This window comes from Podarcis bocagei, assembly GCF_964188305.1.
Source record: "Podarcis bocagei genome assembly, chromosome: 17".
In the NCBI taxonomy this organism is placed as follows: domain Eukaryota; kingdom Metazoa; phylum Chordata; class Lepidosauria; order Squamata; family Lacertidae; genus Podarcis; species Podarcis bocagei.
The window spans coordinates 22,425,387-22,442,395 of NC_138143.1; the positions used below are offsets into that span (position 1 = coordinate 22,425,387).

At 39.6% G+C, this 17,009-nt stretch overlaps 1 protein-coding gene across 28 annotated transcripts in view; it reads right to left on the minus strand.

The window, feature by feature from the left end:
• Positions 1–17,009, minus strand: part of PTPRD (protein tyrosine phosphatase receptor type D) — a 1,185,728-nt gene that overhangs the window by 243,441 nt on the left and 925,278 nt on the right. For all 28 annotated transcript variants that reach the window (XM_081176033.1, XM_081176022.1, XM_081176026.1 and 25 more), the window contains 2 exons: positions 15,675–15,820; positions 11,123–11,264 (listed from right to left, as the gene is read on the minus strand). In XM_081176033.1, the coding sequence (XP_081032159.1) occupies positions 11,123–11,264; positions 15,675–15,820 (288 nt within the window). The remainder of the gene's footprint in view (positions 1–11,122; positions 11,265–15,674; positions 15,821–17,009) is intronic.

The window sequence follows — 17,009 nt, forward strand, 5'->3', positions numbered from 1 at the left end:
TGATGGAAAGATCTTATATCCAGCAGTCCTTGTGCTACCTACCACACTGTTCCAAAGGGTTCCCCAATTTTCTTCTGCAGATGGTGTGGGGAACATGGAGAAAAGAGGAAGTACGCAAACAAATGAACTCTCACGAACAGAAGGAACACAGTTTGGCACAATGCATTGGCCTGGTTCACATGTCAAGTTAAACCATAGCTTAAAACAAACTGTGGTTTAATGCAAAAGAGCTCCCATGATGTTCCTTCCCCACTTCTGTTGCTGACCAGCCGCAATCAGATACCAAGGTTTGTTTTGAGTTTACCACTCATGTTTCATATGGAAAAGCAAACCATGAGCCAGATAATACAACAAGTAGAACTCTGGTTTGTTTCATCCACAGCAGCAGCAGGACTAGAGGAGAACCACCATGGGAATCTTTTATCCATGTACATGTAATGAATTGAATTTTGATTTTAAAAAGCATGTGAATTTGCATTCCTGAGGCTATTCAGTCAGAACAGATGATTAACCTGCTACATCTAGACTTATTTCTTAGGTTAACTTCTAATTTTAAAGTGTAGATGAAATTAAGTCTATGGTATCTCTTAAAATTCAGCTATTCTAAATCTCCAGCCCTTCAACCTTTTTTAACTCTAGACCCATGGAAATCAATGGACACTGCCAGTTTAGGTCCATAAATTTCAACTCTGAGTAGAACTTTGTTGACTACAACTCTTATTTTATATATTTATATTAATACATGGTTTTGAAAGAAGAAATCCAACCATGGTAGATTCAATTCATAATAGACCATTTACCTTCAGTTTTTAAATTTTGCTACTTACATTTTTGCCTTCCTTCCGAAATACGCTATGCTTGATTTAGATTTCATTACATGTTGGCTACAGGTGAACACAGAATAAATATAGATATAGATACAATTATCCATGAGAAACCCATGTTTGAACAGGAAGCTCCACAATGGAGAATGCAGCGCTTGCTAATAAGCTAAGTTGAGAGAGTGACGATTATGGTTATTTAATTTCTATATCGCTTAATATATTTTGAATATCTTTAAGCGGAGTACAGAAAACTGAAGCAACAACATACAGCTTAAACAAAAATATTACAAAAATACACAGTGACATGTAAAAATGTTGCATTAATGCAAAGTTACTAATATATGAAAATTAATATTGATTGATCTGTTCGTCCTCCCCTCCTACGTTCCATTGTGTGGATCAATGGAGCGGCTCACCACTAAGGTGGATTGCCAGCACTTCTTATCAGAATTTCTAGATCATTTTGATGTCCTTTGAGCCAAGAAGTGTGTTAGAACATTTGAGAGTAGATAACTAAGTTGCGATCAGCACATCAGTCTGGGAGATGTGGATCACGTCAATGCGTATTGGAATTCGCAAAGACCAAATTCCTCAAGCGTACCTAATTTTCATTAGATATTCTATAAAGCAGAAAGCTCCTAAGCATTAGCCTCAGTCAGCAGACCATTCTGGGCTATTAAACAGCAATTCACCTAACACAGGAATGGTTGATAGTTCAGCAGCAGCATAACAAAACACTCTTGGGGGGGGGGATGAATGAGCGTACTTAATCAAATATCTATTTAGTTCTAGTGAAACTAAAAATAAATCTGTAGCAGCTTGGTTGAGGATTGCACAACATCTCCACACATTAAAAGTGCACAGAAATAAATATTCATAGATAAAATGGCATCGTGGTGAATCTATTTCCAAGGTTCTCAAATATACATGAAGAGCTGAACATGCAGGGATCTTACAAACACACACACACACACACACACACACACACACACATATATATATATATATATATATATATATATATATATATATCTGCATGTAGCAATAAATTAACATACAGATGCCTGAATGTAGCCTATGAAAAGTGCCATCGAGAAACAGGTTTCTAATAAATAAAATATTTATTTAATAGAATTTATATCTCTCTTGATTGTAAAACAAACCTCAAGGGCTTATTAGTGGTCTGCATGTTGACACCTGCCTAATGAGAAAATTGCAGACGTCACATGGCTATTATTATACATGTTTAATTAATATACCAGTTAATGCCAGAATAGACTTTTACTTTATGTGCACATATAAATAGTACATGAGAGGAGTCAGAAATCATGATACATGCTACTGTCACCAAATACAGTGGAACCTCGATTTTCGAGCGTCTCGGAAGCCAAACGCCGAAAACCCAGAAGTAATTGCTTCCATTTTCGAATGCACCTCGGAAGTCAAATGGCTTCTGCTGCATGTTTTCCCATTTTTTTCAATGGATTTTGCCGGCCGCCCACTGATCCTCATTTTTTGAGCAGTTCGGAAGTCAAACAGTCTTCCAGAATGGATTACATTTGAAAACCGAGGTTCCACTGTATTGGAAGATATATTCAGAAATTCATGGAAGCCAAGTTGAAGTAAGAATTTTCAGAAATAACACCTGTTCTATTCAGCGACACCTAAACAGATCAGACAGTAGGATCTCAATATGTGACTAAGTTGTTGGTGGAAGAATTGCTAGGATTTATTTGGCCTTCGGGGATTTCTTCTTTAAGAGAAGTCAAGCTTCTTCAAAAGGTGTGGGCTTTACCTGGGCCAAACAGAACCAAAGTACTGGAACTTAGAATTGAAAAAGGTCACAGAACAGCTTTTTTTGTTTATAACTAAATTGTCCTATGTCCTCAGACAGGACAAAGTATAGTCAGGGTTTGTTCCTGGCCATGGCTCGCTGTTAGTGAGGAGAGAACTTACCCACAAGACCAGTTTTTGATATTGTGCTAAGCGCCAAACATTGGTTTAGCCCATCACGACAGCAAGAAAGACCACAGAGGAACAAAACAGCTGCAATGTCCTGTTCACGTGGTCCTAGCAAGCCATAGTTAGACTTACTGTCATGTGCAAACCAGTCCACTGTTACAACTGCTTATAATCAAATTCCATTCAACAAAATTAGAAACACCTATTCCTAACATGTTTAAGTTGGGGTAGAGAAGGGGGGGCATGAAATTTTGAAAGGACATGAAATGGCTGTCCCAATGCAGAGCTTGGTGTGCCTAATAACAGTTGCCCTATATTTATGTTTAAGTATGAAAAATGAAGCACATTGACTTGACATGAGTCTTCATTATTCTATCCATGTTGACTTCATGCTTTCACCACTGCTACATTTCACAAGTAGCTCAGGAAATAAAAATGTGATGGCATGCTACCATTACCTGGCAACACTATATATCCTTGCAGGCCCGCTATAGTAGTTTGATAGTAAATCATTTTAATGGAATATTTTAAGTCACAGTGAAACCTATGCACAAGATGATTTATCTGTTTGTAAGGGAAGGTGAGGAAATTCCATTTATGATTGAGCTGGTGAATAGTGGCTTTATTAATGTATTTTTTTGCAACAAAGATTAATGGAAGAATGGTAAGTCAGCTTCACCATTCGATGTCAGGTTAGAACAGACATTGCATTACCTAAAATAAAATCTATCTTAATAAGATCTAATGTCATGCATAAAATCCCATACTATCCATTAAAAAGGAGTTTTTGATAGGCTGCTTTAATCTTAGCTGTTTGATTCTCTTACCATGGCATGGCAAATAAATCTTTCGCCTTGGTGTACGCATTAATGCACATCCTTTGAGTCTGAAAGTCATATTTCTAAAAATAATTGGCCACATTTGGACCTCAGTCCATATGTGCAAACTGTGATGTGCTAAGAAATGCACTTATTGTAATGCCTGTGGAAAACTATTTAATTCCTTCAACTGGTTATCACTGAAAAGTGCACATTGTTCACATTCTGAAAACGAGCACCAACACAACATGCAGAACACTGCATGTATAAGAAAAGATTCCAGGGACAGGAGGTTGTTTTTTCCCCTGTTTGGTGCATTCCTTCCTCTCTGTAGCTATGAAAACCATGGTTTTCAAAAAGCGTTAGGATGGGAGAGTGTTGTCCACAGTACCCTGTTTTAAAATATTACCAACCAAGTGATAATGGACCACTGGCTAATTGGAGTTTGCTACATACAAGTGCAGGAGATGCGGGTGGCGCTGTGGGTTAAACCACAGAGCCTAGGACTTGCTGATAAGAAGGTTGGTGGTTCGAATCCCCATGATGGGGTGAGCTCCTGTTGCTTGGTCCCTGCTCCTGCCAACCTAGCAGTTCGAAAACAGGTCAAAGTGCAAGTAGATAAATAGGTACTGCTCTGCCGGGAAGGTAAACAGCATTTCTGTGTGCTGTTCTGATTTGCCAGAAGCGGCTTAGTCATGCTGGCCACATGACCCAGAAGCTGTACGCCGGCTCCCTCGGCCAGCAAAGCGAGCTGAGCGCCGCAACCCCAGAGTCGGTCACGACTGGACCTAATGGTCAGGGGTCCCTTTACCTTTACCTTTGCATACAAGTGCTACAGTGATTCCTTTCTTTAAAGGAATTCCTTGCAGAATCCAATGTTGCATGAGTGAATGTCCAGTCACACAGTGGGATTTCACCTTCCTCTCAGGAGGAGAACTCCCAGTACAGCGCACAGGGGAAGAAAGTTTAGATTGCTCAATCAGGCAAACAGATATGCTGGCACATACAGAGTTTTCTTAGTGCTGTTTTGAATTCCACCCATTATTGGCAGGGGGTTGGACTCGATGGCCCTTGTGGTCTCTTCCAACTCTATGATTCTATGATTCTATGATTTTTGGCCTTGGGTAGATACCCTCATATCTGTGGAATCACGAAGAGGAAGGGGGAAAGTAAGAGGGGATATATATATAAATCAAACATATACTTTGTTGGGAAAGTATTTTCCTAACTTTACTGGATGTGTTTGGAAATGTTATTGCTCTCATGATGAGTTGTTCTGACATTCATATGCATTTAATTTTGCGGACACTTCAGTACTCTAAAGCAAACACACTTTTCATTTCAACAAACTTTCTGTCATCATAATGGTGTGCTTGATAAACCAGCAGGCTGATCTAGTGTATGAATGCCTTTTAGAACTTTAGAAATTGAATATTTAGGAACTGAATTCTGCAGTCACTTTTTCAAGGTTTATACAGTTCTCTTTTTATCCATTATCAAACTCCTATGAGGTGAATAAAAGTGCTTAGTGTAAAGTGCATTGAAACAACCCAGTTGTTTATTATTATTATTATTATTATTATTATTATTATTATTATTATTATTAATATTACCTTCCTCCTAAAGGGAGCTCAGGGTGGCTTTTCTGTTTTTCAGGCTCAGAAATGTAGTTGTGGAGCTGCACACCGGTTTCACATCTATTGCAGCAGAAGAGGAACAAGCCCTTGGTCAGAACTGCAACACACTTTTCATGCCATGGGATGCAGCCATGCTACCTCCACACAGTCTTGCCTCTGGCTGTACTCTTGTTGCTGCTAAAACGTCTCCATGATTCAAACAAAGGAAAGAGCAGGGCTGCTGGATGTTGCAAGGAGTCTCCGTTACCATACTATGTTGCTATGTTGCACAATTTAGCTCTTCAGATTCACTGACCCTGCAGACCCATTCCCAATGCCACACAAAAAGCATACATGCAAACATACACAAAATAGACATTACAGGAGTGACCGTGTGAGTGTGCATGTGTATGAGAGTGAGAGAGATCCAATTTATTGTATGCAGACTGAAACAGAGACTTACTACACCACAGGACCATAACATAGAATGATCTCGCTTTAACTCAGCTTCACTATCCATTCCGTATTGGAATAAAGCTTGCATTGAAAGGACAGTTTCCACTTGCATCCTACTTCTTGCCAAGCCAAGAGTTGTTGCAGTTTTGAAGCTAGCGTTATGCTCTTGCTCTATTCTTCCTAGTCTTTTCAAGGAGTTAAATAGAGACGTATTTTCAAGGAGTTAAATATCAATAATAGAGACGAGCCTTCTTAATGCTTTTCACGTTATTCACCCTATACACAAATTGCCAGTGGGTCGCACAAATTCATCCCCACATATAAGCTCACTGACACCAGAAGACTCCAGTTCTTCCGCTTGCAACTTGGGTGCTCTCCAAATGACTTGCTGTTCAGCTGTTTTCCTGCTCCGTGTTATTTATTCTGTTTGCATAGTAATAACTCTGATGAGGCATGGAGTCATTTGGGACCGTATTCTAGTGCAAGCTAAATAAAATCAGAGAAAACTGGGGAAACAACAGACATTGCAAAACACACTCATACACGTGTTTGTCATTGTTTATTCGTTTAGTCGTGTCCAACTCTTCGTGACCCCATGGACCAGAGCACGCCAGGCACTTCTGTCTTCCACTGCCTCCTGCAGTTTGGTCAAACTCATGCTGGTAGCTTCGAGAACACCATCCAACCATCTTGTCCTCTATCGTCCCCTTCTCCTTGTGCCCTCCATCTTTTACAACATCAGGGTCTTTTCCAGGGAGTCTTCTCTTCTCATGAGGTGGCCAAAGTATTGGAGCCTCCGCTTCAGGATCTGTCCTTCCAGTGAGCACTCAGGGCTGATTTCCTTAAGAATGGATAGGTTTGATCTTCTTGCAGTCCATGGGACTCTCAAGAGTCTCCTCCAGCACCATAATTCAAAAGCATCAATTCTTCGGCCTTCTTTATGGTCCAGCTTTCATTTCCATACATCACTACTGGGAAAACCATAGCTTTTACTAGATGGACCTTTGTTGGCAAGGTGATGTCAAAACTACTAACTCTTCTAGAGACCAGCAAACAAGGCCAGCGTTCTTTCTTTGTTTTTCTTTCTTTTAAATCTATATAGAGATCGCACTCCTAATTTTCACATGAAGACTACTTTGTATATCACGATAATGACATAATTGTACACCAGATCTGTACACGATGTACACTAAAATGGTATATCATATTGTGCAACGAAAAGAAATTGCTTGGTCTTCAAAGGGGTCATCAAGAATCCCTCAGCCACGTATTTCCATTGACTTTGTCCCTTAATTTTCTCCCCACTTAGGCATCTTCTACTCGCCCACAGCTGAGTACATGTGCGGTGCCAGGAAATAATTAAATAATTCAATCCAAACCCAGAAATGGTGAGAGAGAAGTGGAGAGTCCTTGTGGCTCATGAGGAGAACCTCCTCAGAGCCCAAAGAGGATGTCAGTGAGGGTGGAGGAAGCCTCAAAGAGACTTGAGGAACAGCAGGGCTTTGTTTAGGCTGCTCAGCATCCCCGCCTAACAGCTGATGTGTGGGGTAGCACAGCAGCAGCAGCCACCTTCCCATGTGTCCTTTTGCTGGCCCCAGAGCTTGAATTCTGGGGTTTTTTTGAGATACAGTATTTTTGGTTTGAAGAGAGAATGATGGAGAGGGCATTTAAAGGGTCCTCCTCACTTTACATGATTTCACTTATGTGTGCGGGGGCCCAGAATGTAAACCTCACATGAGTTGGGGGGATGCCTGTACCAACATTTATTTAGATAGCTTCCTGGAAAAACTGTCTGCGGACAAACATCGGCTCCCTCGGCCAGTAAAGCGAGATGAGTGCTGCAATCCCATAGTCGTTTGCGACTGGACTTAATTGTCAGGGGTCCTTTACCTTTACCTTTTTATATGCATTGCAGAGGCACAATTAGCAGCAATAAGAGACGTGAGGAGTCCTCACACAGGAAGGTGCATTTGACTCTGTTCTGCTTTGTTGTAGAATTAATTTTGCAAGGATAATAATATTTTCTGGGTAATGGCACATTTGTGAGAATTATTAGTTCCATTACACTTTCTCCTAGTCCCTCCACTACACAGCCTGGAATGTTCTTCTGAATACAATCCCATTTGGCACCCCATGGTAGATACTACTCCAGTGAGTATCCCACTACTGAATTTAGAGTACATATTTGATCCACAGTGATTCAAAAACTGAGCAACAGTGAGCAAAGTGTGTTTTGCAGATTTGGGAATTTCCATGCCTACATTTATGAGCTTCCTTTATCTCATTCCCTAGAAAGTTCCATATTTTCTCTCAAGCCTAACAAAACTGACAACTCATTAATCATTTCTAATTATATGCTGTTTGGGAGAGAAATTTCTCTGTACAAATCTTTATGCCCACAGAACTAGTTCATAATGATGCATTTATTTCTAGTCCCTTATTACGATTACTTTTTTTAAATAAAAAAAATCAAGTAATCCACACTTTACCATAATTGTTATGATTGACCAGTTGTTTTTATTTCAATCATTCATTTTTAAGAGGGGGGAAGACTACTGTTTGACTAACTGTCAAGAAGTTATGCTTTGTTCTTTAATGTTCCTTGCAGAGCTCTCCAGCAGAAACACTTTATAATAAAAGCAGCAATAAGTACCATTTTCACAGCAGGGAAAAGAATGTTCATCTTCAAAAATGGGGTATTAATAAAATGTTATCATAATGAACAATCTAATTATGGTCACAAAGTACTACACAGTTGCTGGTATAATTATTTGTCACTTGGGGGGTGTTAAAGCCTTTTCCCATCCCCCACCCAGTCCCTCTTCACATGCTTTTTGTTTTGTGTGTGGCTGTGCTTGCAAGTCATAGTAAACCGTATGTAATGCTGTAATGGGAATACAGAATTAGCTCTGACTTCCCACCTCCTCTAGCACAAATGGGAGCACCAAAGCATGATGCTTAATTAGCCATAGATCTCAATTCAGGATAGTGGTTTGCGTTACTCAACCACAGCCAGGAAATCAAATACAAACCTTGGTTTCACACCATGTTTTCCTTGGAGTGAAACAAACCAAAATCCCCGGTACAGACATAATGCCAAGGCAGGTACCATGGTTTGTTGCTTCCACTCACACTAGATTAGGAGCATAATGGGAGCCAACTGCAAATTCACAATGAACTATTAGCTATTGTTTACTGTGATATGTAAACACAGCCAGTGTGTGTTCTGCTTTTGAGATAGACATCTGCTTTTACAAAAATGAAAACACCCTTTTTGTTGTGTTCCCATTTTCTGTCCAAGTTATTTTCAGGCATCTGGCTCATCAGATCAGCAACTGACAAATGATGCATTGCAGGAGAATAATGAAACTTCTGTTATTCAGATGGTTACAGGCACCCAAATCATGTGTTTAGATGGTATTCTTGGTTAGCCTCTGGAAATTTGGCAAATGCAGTCTGCCCCACACAAGTGCAACAACAGTCCAGCTCCCCCTACTCTCTGTTCAGGCAGACTACCGTATCTGTTATTTCATACGTAATTAGAAATACACATCCAAGTCGGAAGATGGCAACTGAGAATATATCATGGAGACATAGATGAGTTGTACTGTATTTTATCTTATTAGTTATCTTTATTTACGGTACTTGTTTATGTATTAGAAACTTTATATTAGAACTTTATTTTACAGTTGTCAAGGCCAGTGGCTAGCACAACAAATATATTGTTGTTTATCATGATTAGTTAGAAGTGGGGCAGAGAGTACCCTATATTCTTACTTCACCTATGGAGACACTTTTGAGAGCTGTTTAGTATAAATGTTCACTACTTGTGCAAAGCAAATGACAATACAGAGCTGTCGTATGGACTGTTAAAATTATCTCACTATATTCTTCTGCACAGGGTGAAAGCATAAACAAGTCAGCAACAACACCTAATCAAAACTATTAATCTCAAAACAGCAAAAACAAACAAATGAACAATATGATTTTCAAAGTTTCCAGGGATCTAAAACAGCAGTGGGGAACACCCCAGTCTGTGAACCAAATCAGCCCAGCAAAGATCGTACGGTTTGTCGTCAAATGCTTTTTCTCCCAAAGCACAGTCACCTGATCCACACCTGACACCATATGGGTCATATGAGTCACCATATGGCTGTATAGGAAAAACCAGGAACCTTAAAGTGCTCTCTCTATTGTTCCTTGTGTTGCGTTGATTTCCACTTTCAATCCTCATTGCCCAACCTACACAGAGCATGTGGAAGATGTCAGAGTTCATTTCCATCACAAGTATGAACCATGGCAAAAAGGCAGAAGTAGGGAACTATGTGTTTATACACAGCTTGGACAATGTCTCATAGTGATGAAGAGCAAATTAGCCATTCATACTTCAAGGGAAAGGAAATATAAATACCTATATAACCAAATCTGTTTCTAAATTGAAAGGAGGAGGGAACCAACCCCCCCCCCATGTATTCTTCCTAGGTTATCACTGAGTATCTACTATGTCAGATGGACACACAGGTAACAACATATATATCCTTATTTCAAAAGGCTGGAAATCAGATATAAAAGGCCCTCTGATTTCTGGCATTTACCACAAGGAAGCTGTCACTAGTGGATTCACATAAGTGACACCTGTGAATCATGAAGCAAAACACATACAGTATATGGTCGGAGCACAAAATGTTATTTCAAAGTCATCCTTGATAGCTCTGATTGACCAAGAAATACAAAGAGTCAGAACAAGATGACAAGCATTCCTATTGCTGAAAGAAAGATTGTTTGTGTTCACCAAAGTGCTTAACTACCTACAGCTCATCATTATGTAAATAAATTCTGTTTCTATAGTTTTGCCAAGGTCAGTGTCAACTTGCTTAGGTTACCTTTGATATAAATGCCTATCACACAGCATAAAATGCCAAGGGCAGCACTTTGAAAACCCAATTCATCCAAAAACCGTTGAGTGAATTTAGCTATAGCTCCCTTCTTCGTTTTAAATTCTCCTATTTTTTATGTCTGAACTTCAGTATTTCTTCTGAGAGAAGAAAGAACAATTTATACATTAATAGCAACCGAAAGTACATCAAATGAAAGTAGCAACCGAATGTACATCAAATATAGCTTCTCTCCAGATTACACAAAGCAACCTGTCCACCATAAAACAGAAGAGATAAACAGCTATTGTAGGGACAAATCCCAGGCACTGGGAAGGAAGATATCACCAACTGCACTCACTACACGCAACTGCACAGGGCACAACTGATTGTGATGTAATCATTATGTCAACTCAGTCTGAAAGAGAACAATTTCTAGGTGAAAAACACATCAGGGTTTTTCCATTTTCAAGTATAAATACTGTAACTCTGTAAAACATTTCCCTACAATCTGTAAAAAAACAAAAGCAAACAAATATATTTAAAATAATAAATATATGGAAGCCACTTACCACGTAACACAGTGAGTCTTGTGGACACACTTATTTCTCCAACACTGTTGGAAGCAACACATTCATAAATAGCTTCATCTCGTGGAGTCCGTAGCGGTTGTATTCTGAGAACGGATCCAGATCCATCATCAAACTCTATTACCTATTGAAGGAAACAGGAGCTGTCACAGGTGTTGTTACAAATACCTGCCTCTCCACTAAGCCTGGGTATTTAATACATAATCTCACTAGTCTAAATTCTTCTAACATGGATATCAATGATTGATTTCATACGAGTGGAAAGGAGCAGATTAAGAGTCATTCATATTTCTTGGCCCTAAGTAAGGGGGCTAAAATGTAAAAGATAATGCAGTTCTCAAATTTTAACTCAATATAAAACTCTCTAGTGGTGGGCTGGCCAAATTGTCATTAATTTGAAAAGCAACATAAATGAGCAGTGATGTGAGCCATGTGAAGATCACCTAGCCACGGCCATGGCATGCATAGTTACCATGACCAAATGACTGCAGGGTACTGCAGCAAAAAAATATCTGCATCACTCACATGCATATGGGGTTGGCTGGCAGCTATAATGCAAAAAAAGCACAACCTCCAAGGCCAGCTCAGCCATCTTCCCCAGAGAGTTTGTTTTTGTGGCTCTACGGTCTATTCCAGGCCTCCAGCACTCAGAAGACATATATTTCATGTTTAAAATGGTAAGCAGGAATTAATGGATGCCTTTACAGTTCACCCTCACCCAGGGACACTGAAAGGGTGTGAAACTGTGAGCATGCTGGTGTATTTTGGGTCTGTGACTGACTACAACCACATGGCAGATGAAAAGTTGAATCTGGGAAACAAATGCTCAGCTAAGACCACATCAACAAGTTCTTTCATGACCTCAACCTTATTGGCCATGCAGTAATTGTCCAGTGCTTTTAAAAGTGCTTGTTTAGTTTGTTTGTAAAATAACTGTATACTTCAATTTCATTAAAAAGTCAAAGAAGTTTAGAAAAAGTAAAATGTAGTAAGAACAACGCAAAACAACACAGAGATCACCAGGTATCTATTAAGTAGCATGTTTTCTTAATTTTCTGCATAAGCCTGGTGGAAAAAAAGAGAGGCTTCAGCAAATGCTTTTAAGTCCATACAGAAAGTGCCTGTATCCAATGCTCTACTGGAAGCGTTTGCAATGGGAGCGAGCTAACACTGAAAGCTTGGTTTTATGTTGAAGTCAAATGTGCTCACCAACTCAGGAGACAACCAGCAATGCTCCAACCAATGATCTCAGTGACTGAGCTGGGATATAAGAGCCAAGGTGGTCCCTAAGGCATCCTAGACCTAAGGCATTCAGGGTTTTAAAAATTAATATAAGGACCATGAACTTAGCTCGGTTCACTAACACCTGTTGAAATTTGCATGGGAAGCAGGAATCCCCTTACTACCCCCATACGCAGGGCTGCAACTGCAGTGGTTGAATAAGGATAGTTTAACTCCATGGAGATTTCAGGGAATTTGCTGGCTTCTCTTGCCACCTTTTAAACAAACACAGATAGAGCCATATTCCCTGTTCCTAACTTCTAGAAAACTAGGATAAATGGCAAGTTTGCCCCTGCCCTGAAATTCACTCAAGATGGAAGGGGAATCCATCCAAACTTAAACAAATGTGTGCTAAAAGCCTGTTCAAAAGAGTCAATTTAAGCTCTCCTGGGGTAATAAATAATGGATGATCTCTTTTTTAGCCTTTCATATACGTTTCAGCTTACTGGGGAAAAAATGCATTCTTCCCTAGACTTTGATCTGCATTTGTAAAAATTGGAAATCAGAAATTGAACAGCCACTGAAGCCTAATACAAGAGGCACTTCAATACTTAAAGGATCATGGGAAGGAAAGAGTTTGAGTCACAGATCATGTACACTTCACTTCTTCATATAATGCTTGTCTAGTTCCCTGTTTCACACAATCCCTGCATAGTTTATATGTCTGTGGTGTCTGTGAATTAATCTTGGGGAACATGCAGCCTCCCACAGAAAGCAGCTAAAATGTTCAGATATTTTCTGGAATAGGCAAGGAAGCATAGGTAGATTGTGGGTTGCAAGATGGGAGGTAAGGATGGAGAGAAACCTCTTCTTCACCTTACTCCTCTTATTCTGCGTTGGGGTTGCAATAAAAACATAGCAAAAGCAATATAAACAAACTTAAATATTTTGCAGAGTTATACTTCTAGATCTATATTTTCCTAGACTAATGTTGTGCTATATATCAGCTAGGACTAATAAAGCATTATATGCTGCGATATAATAAAGCATTATATGCTGCCCAGGGCACAACAAATGCTTAGTAAGGCTGGCAGGACCATACTGCAATTACAGCACCTTGGAGAGCTCCAAACATGCAATTTGCTCCAACAAGCTCTGGAACCCAACAATTTGGTTGGTGTGAGTAGGACTCCTGACACAGAAGTGAGTAATTAAGTTCTTGCTTAACCACTCCTATTGAATATGTATTACCACATTCTGAATCTGTTGATATTGTGAAGCACACGTATCCAAGGTAGTCAGTGTGATGTCCTCCATCTGTTGATGGACCACAACTACAACTTCTATTAGCCCCAGCCAGAACCTTTAGTTACCAGGAATGATGGGACTCCCAAAACCAACAACACATAAGTTTATGTACTTTGCCTCAACAATTCTATACCATTTGAGCCTTGTAACAACCAGGGAAAACTCCAGATTATTATTCGAGGTTAACATGTATATAGAACATTCATCATGTCTATGAACAGAGGAGTGGGAAGGGCTGAAGGCCAACTGCAGTTCTTTGCCACACACACTGGCCCAAAGCAGTTATGAATGCAAACTAAAATGATATAGCAAACATATTTGTTCCTAACCTGGTTTGCTTACAGAAGTTCCAACAACACAAGTATCAGTAACAACAACAAACAAGTATTAAAATGTGTGAAGCAGATAACATCTAGCTTTCACACAGCTGTCAATGTTGGGGTTCAGTTCTTTTTCATCTCGGGAAACTGATTAAAAGAAACACTTAAGAAGAAACGCAGTGGAGAATACTTATTCAGATATATCATATACACGTCCATAAAAAAAAATTAAAAAAAGAAAGAAAGAAAGAAAGAAAGAAAGAAAGAAAGAAAGAAAGGTATTTTCTGTTCCTTTAAAGTAATAATAATCAGGACTAAAACCCAAACTTGTTATTTACACATGAATCTAAAGCTTGGGTGCAAGGAGAGCGAAATAAGTGGCTCTCAGCAATGTATGTAAGAAAATTTGCAGCAAGAGCTTCCTTTGGGATGACGTCATTAAAGTCAGCAAAGAGGGAGAAGAAAGGGAAGCAGAGAATTATAGCAATGTGGAGCAATAATTCAATAATCCCTCACTTGTTTCTTATGCAGCATTAGGCTGCCATATTGACCAGGAATATGATAAACCATATCATATAATTTAAACAATATGATTCAACCCCACAAGAGGCCATGATGGCCACCAACTTTGATGGCTTAGAGAGGATAAAAGGATTCGAAAACTCATAGAAGATAAGGCAATCAATGACTACCAATAATGAAAATGGTCCTCCTCTTAATGGCAGAGGCAGTATACTTCTGAATTCTGGTTGGTGGAAACAACAGGAGCAAGATGCTGGACTAAATAGGCCAGTCACCTGATCTCAGCAGGATCTCACTATGTTCTTAAGATGCTATAACCTACTATCTACCATGCTTCTATTTATGATTTATGATTGCTTTTGTCCACATGATTGCTTGAGTATTCATTTCCTCCCACCAACCTGTAAACAACAAAGAACTTCCCAAATACTGATGCAAAACATAAAATCTGAGTATGCCGGACCAATATACAGGCCATTGGCGTACATGCAGACGTGCCATCTTGCATACGATGGAAGGGGATCAGCAGCAGCAAGGGGCTTTGGGGCACAGTGTACCATGCATGGGGAAAAAAAAGGTAAGACTGCAGAAGAGAACCACATTGCCATCCCCAAATTGGCACACTATTACTAACATTGTGATTTTATTGCTTCTGTGATGCTGATTCCCACTGCTGTTCATAAACCCATTACATTATCCACTACCCTTCTGAGTTCTTAACCTGACTTGAATATTTTTTTCCAGTGTTTTCCCAAAATCATACTTCTAACTCTTCAGCAAAATCCACCACAGATGACATTGGGAACTGGATTTCTGCCTTCCACCGCACAGGTCATTGAGAAGCACAGCATAGCCAACCCAAGCAAGCGGAATACAAAAGAAGAATGCAGAGTAGGGATTAAAAAATAAATAAATTCATAGCACATCTCACTCTCAGTCTGGTCAGAGGTTATGTGGAGAACTGTTATAAACTGAACTGGAATTTCTCTTTAGGGAGAGATCCAAAAATGTGTGTGGGGAGGTTGTTTTTGTTTTCTTCCGGTACACCAATGTAAGCATCAATGCCGCAGTTCTAATATGGTAACTGTTCAAAAGAAATAGGGAATAATCAGGCGGTATTAAAGTAAATGTTTTTCAGAGGAACAGAACAATGGACCTAATACCTCAAATCTCTGATTGCTGACTTTCTTGCCCTTTTTGTTCCAGACAATCTTAGGTCTCGGGTCTCCCGTAGCTTGGCAGATGAATGATGCGACTCCCCCAGAGACTCCTATCTGGTCAACGGGTGTTCTTGTAAACTTTGGTGGTGCTAAAAAAGAAAAAGAAAAAACAGCAAAATAAATCTAAGCAAGAGATATCCAAAAGAGCGTGTCAAGCTGTCAAAAGAACTAAAATAGAAATCTGTTGTTTCTCTAAAAACAGTATTAACCCTTAAAGCAAGGGAAATTAAAGCTGGCATGTATCTGGATACATTAAAATATTCCAGCACAGAAGGCACTGCCAGGTAGGAATTAATGTGTGCATGCTGTGTGCATGCAGATCACTGCATGTGATCATCTCATATACAGTGTACATTGGGGTGGGAACCGGGTGTCCTGCAGATGTTGTTGGACTACATCTCCCATTAACCCTGACCACAAACCCTCCCTTTAGCCATACCAAAAGGGAGACCGACTCTAACAACACTTATAGGACCATGGGTTCCCCTTCCTTAATGCACATGAAGTAGGATACTGTGTCCAATTGTGCCTGTATAGTTGGAAATTTACACAAATGTAAAATCAGCACACCGTATGATTTTTACAGATGTAAAGCATTCCTACACTTGAGTTTCTTCTATGCAGGAATCCTTACATAGAACCACAGACATCTAGAGCTCGAAGGGACCACGAGACCATCTCGTCCAACCACCTGCAATGCGGAATCTTTTGCCCAACTTGGGGCTCCAGCACAAGACCCTGAAATTAAAGTCTCATGCTCTACCGACTAAGCTATCCAGCAGTGTTAAGCTGCCCCTAAGAGATTTTAACACATATCTATATTAACAAGGAAAAGAGCAAATATATAAGAAGAAGACGTATTTATTTCACCATTGTAACATTTTAAATTTTATAAGAATTCAAATGTCTTCTCTGTACAAAATAGACTGTAGAGCGAGCAATTTTAATCACCAAAGCCTTCTCATATCCAAATTACTGCATGCTATTGCATGTACTGTACAAAGACACCAGTAGAAGCTATTAGGAAAAGAATATGTGTTCATAAACAGAGTACAAAACCTAAAGGTTATATCTTCCTCTTTAAAATAAGTATGCACTTAAACATGTATTGCTGAAGTGAGGGACATGTTTTTCTGTCTAGGGCCACATTTCCTTAAGGGTATCTGTTAGGAGTTGCATTGCACTGCCATTCTCTACCCCCTGACACACCAGGGCCAAATTTAGGTTTGGTGAGGCCCTAAGCTACTGAAGGTAATGGGGCCCTTTATATGTCCAGCG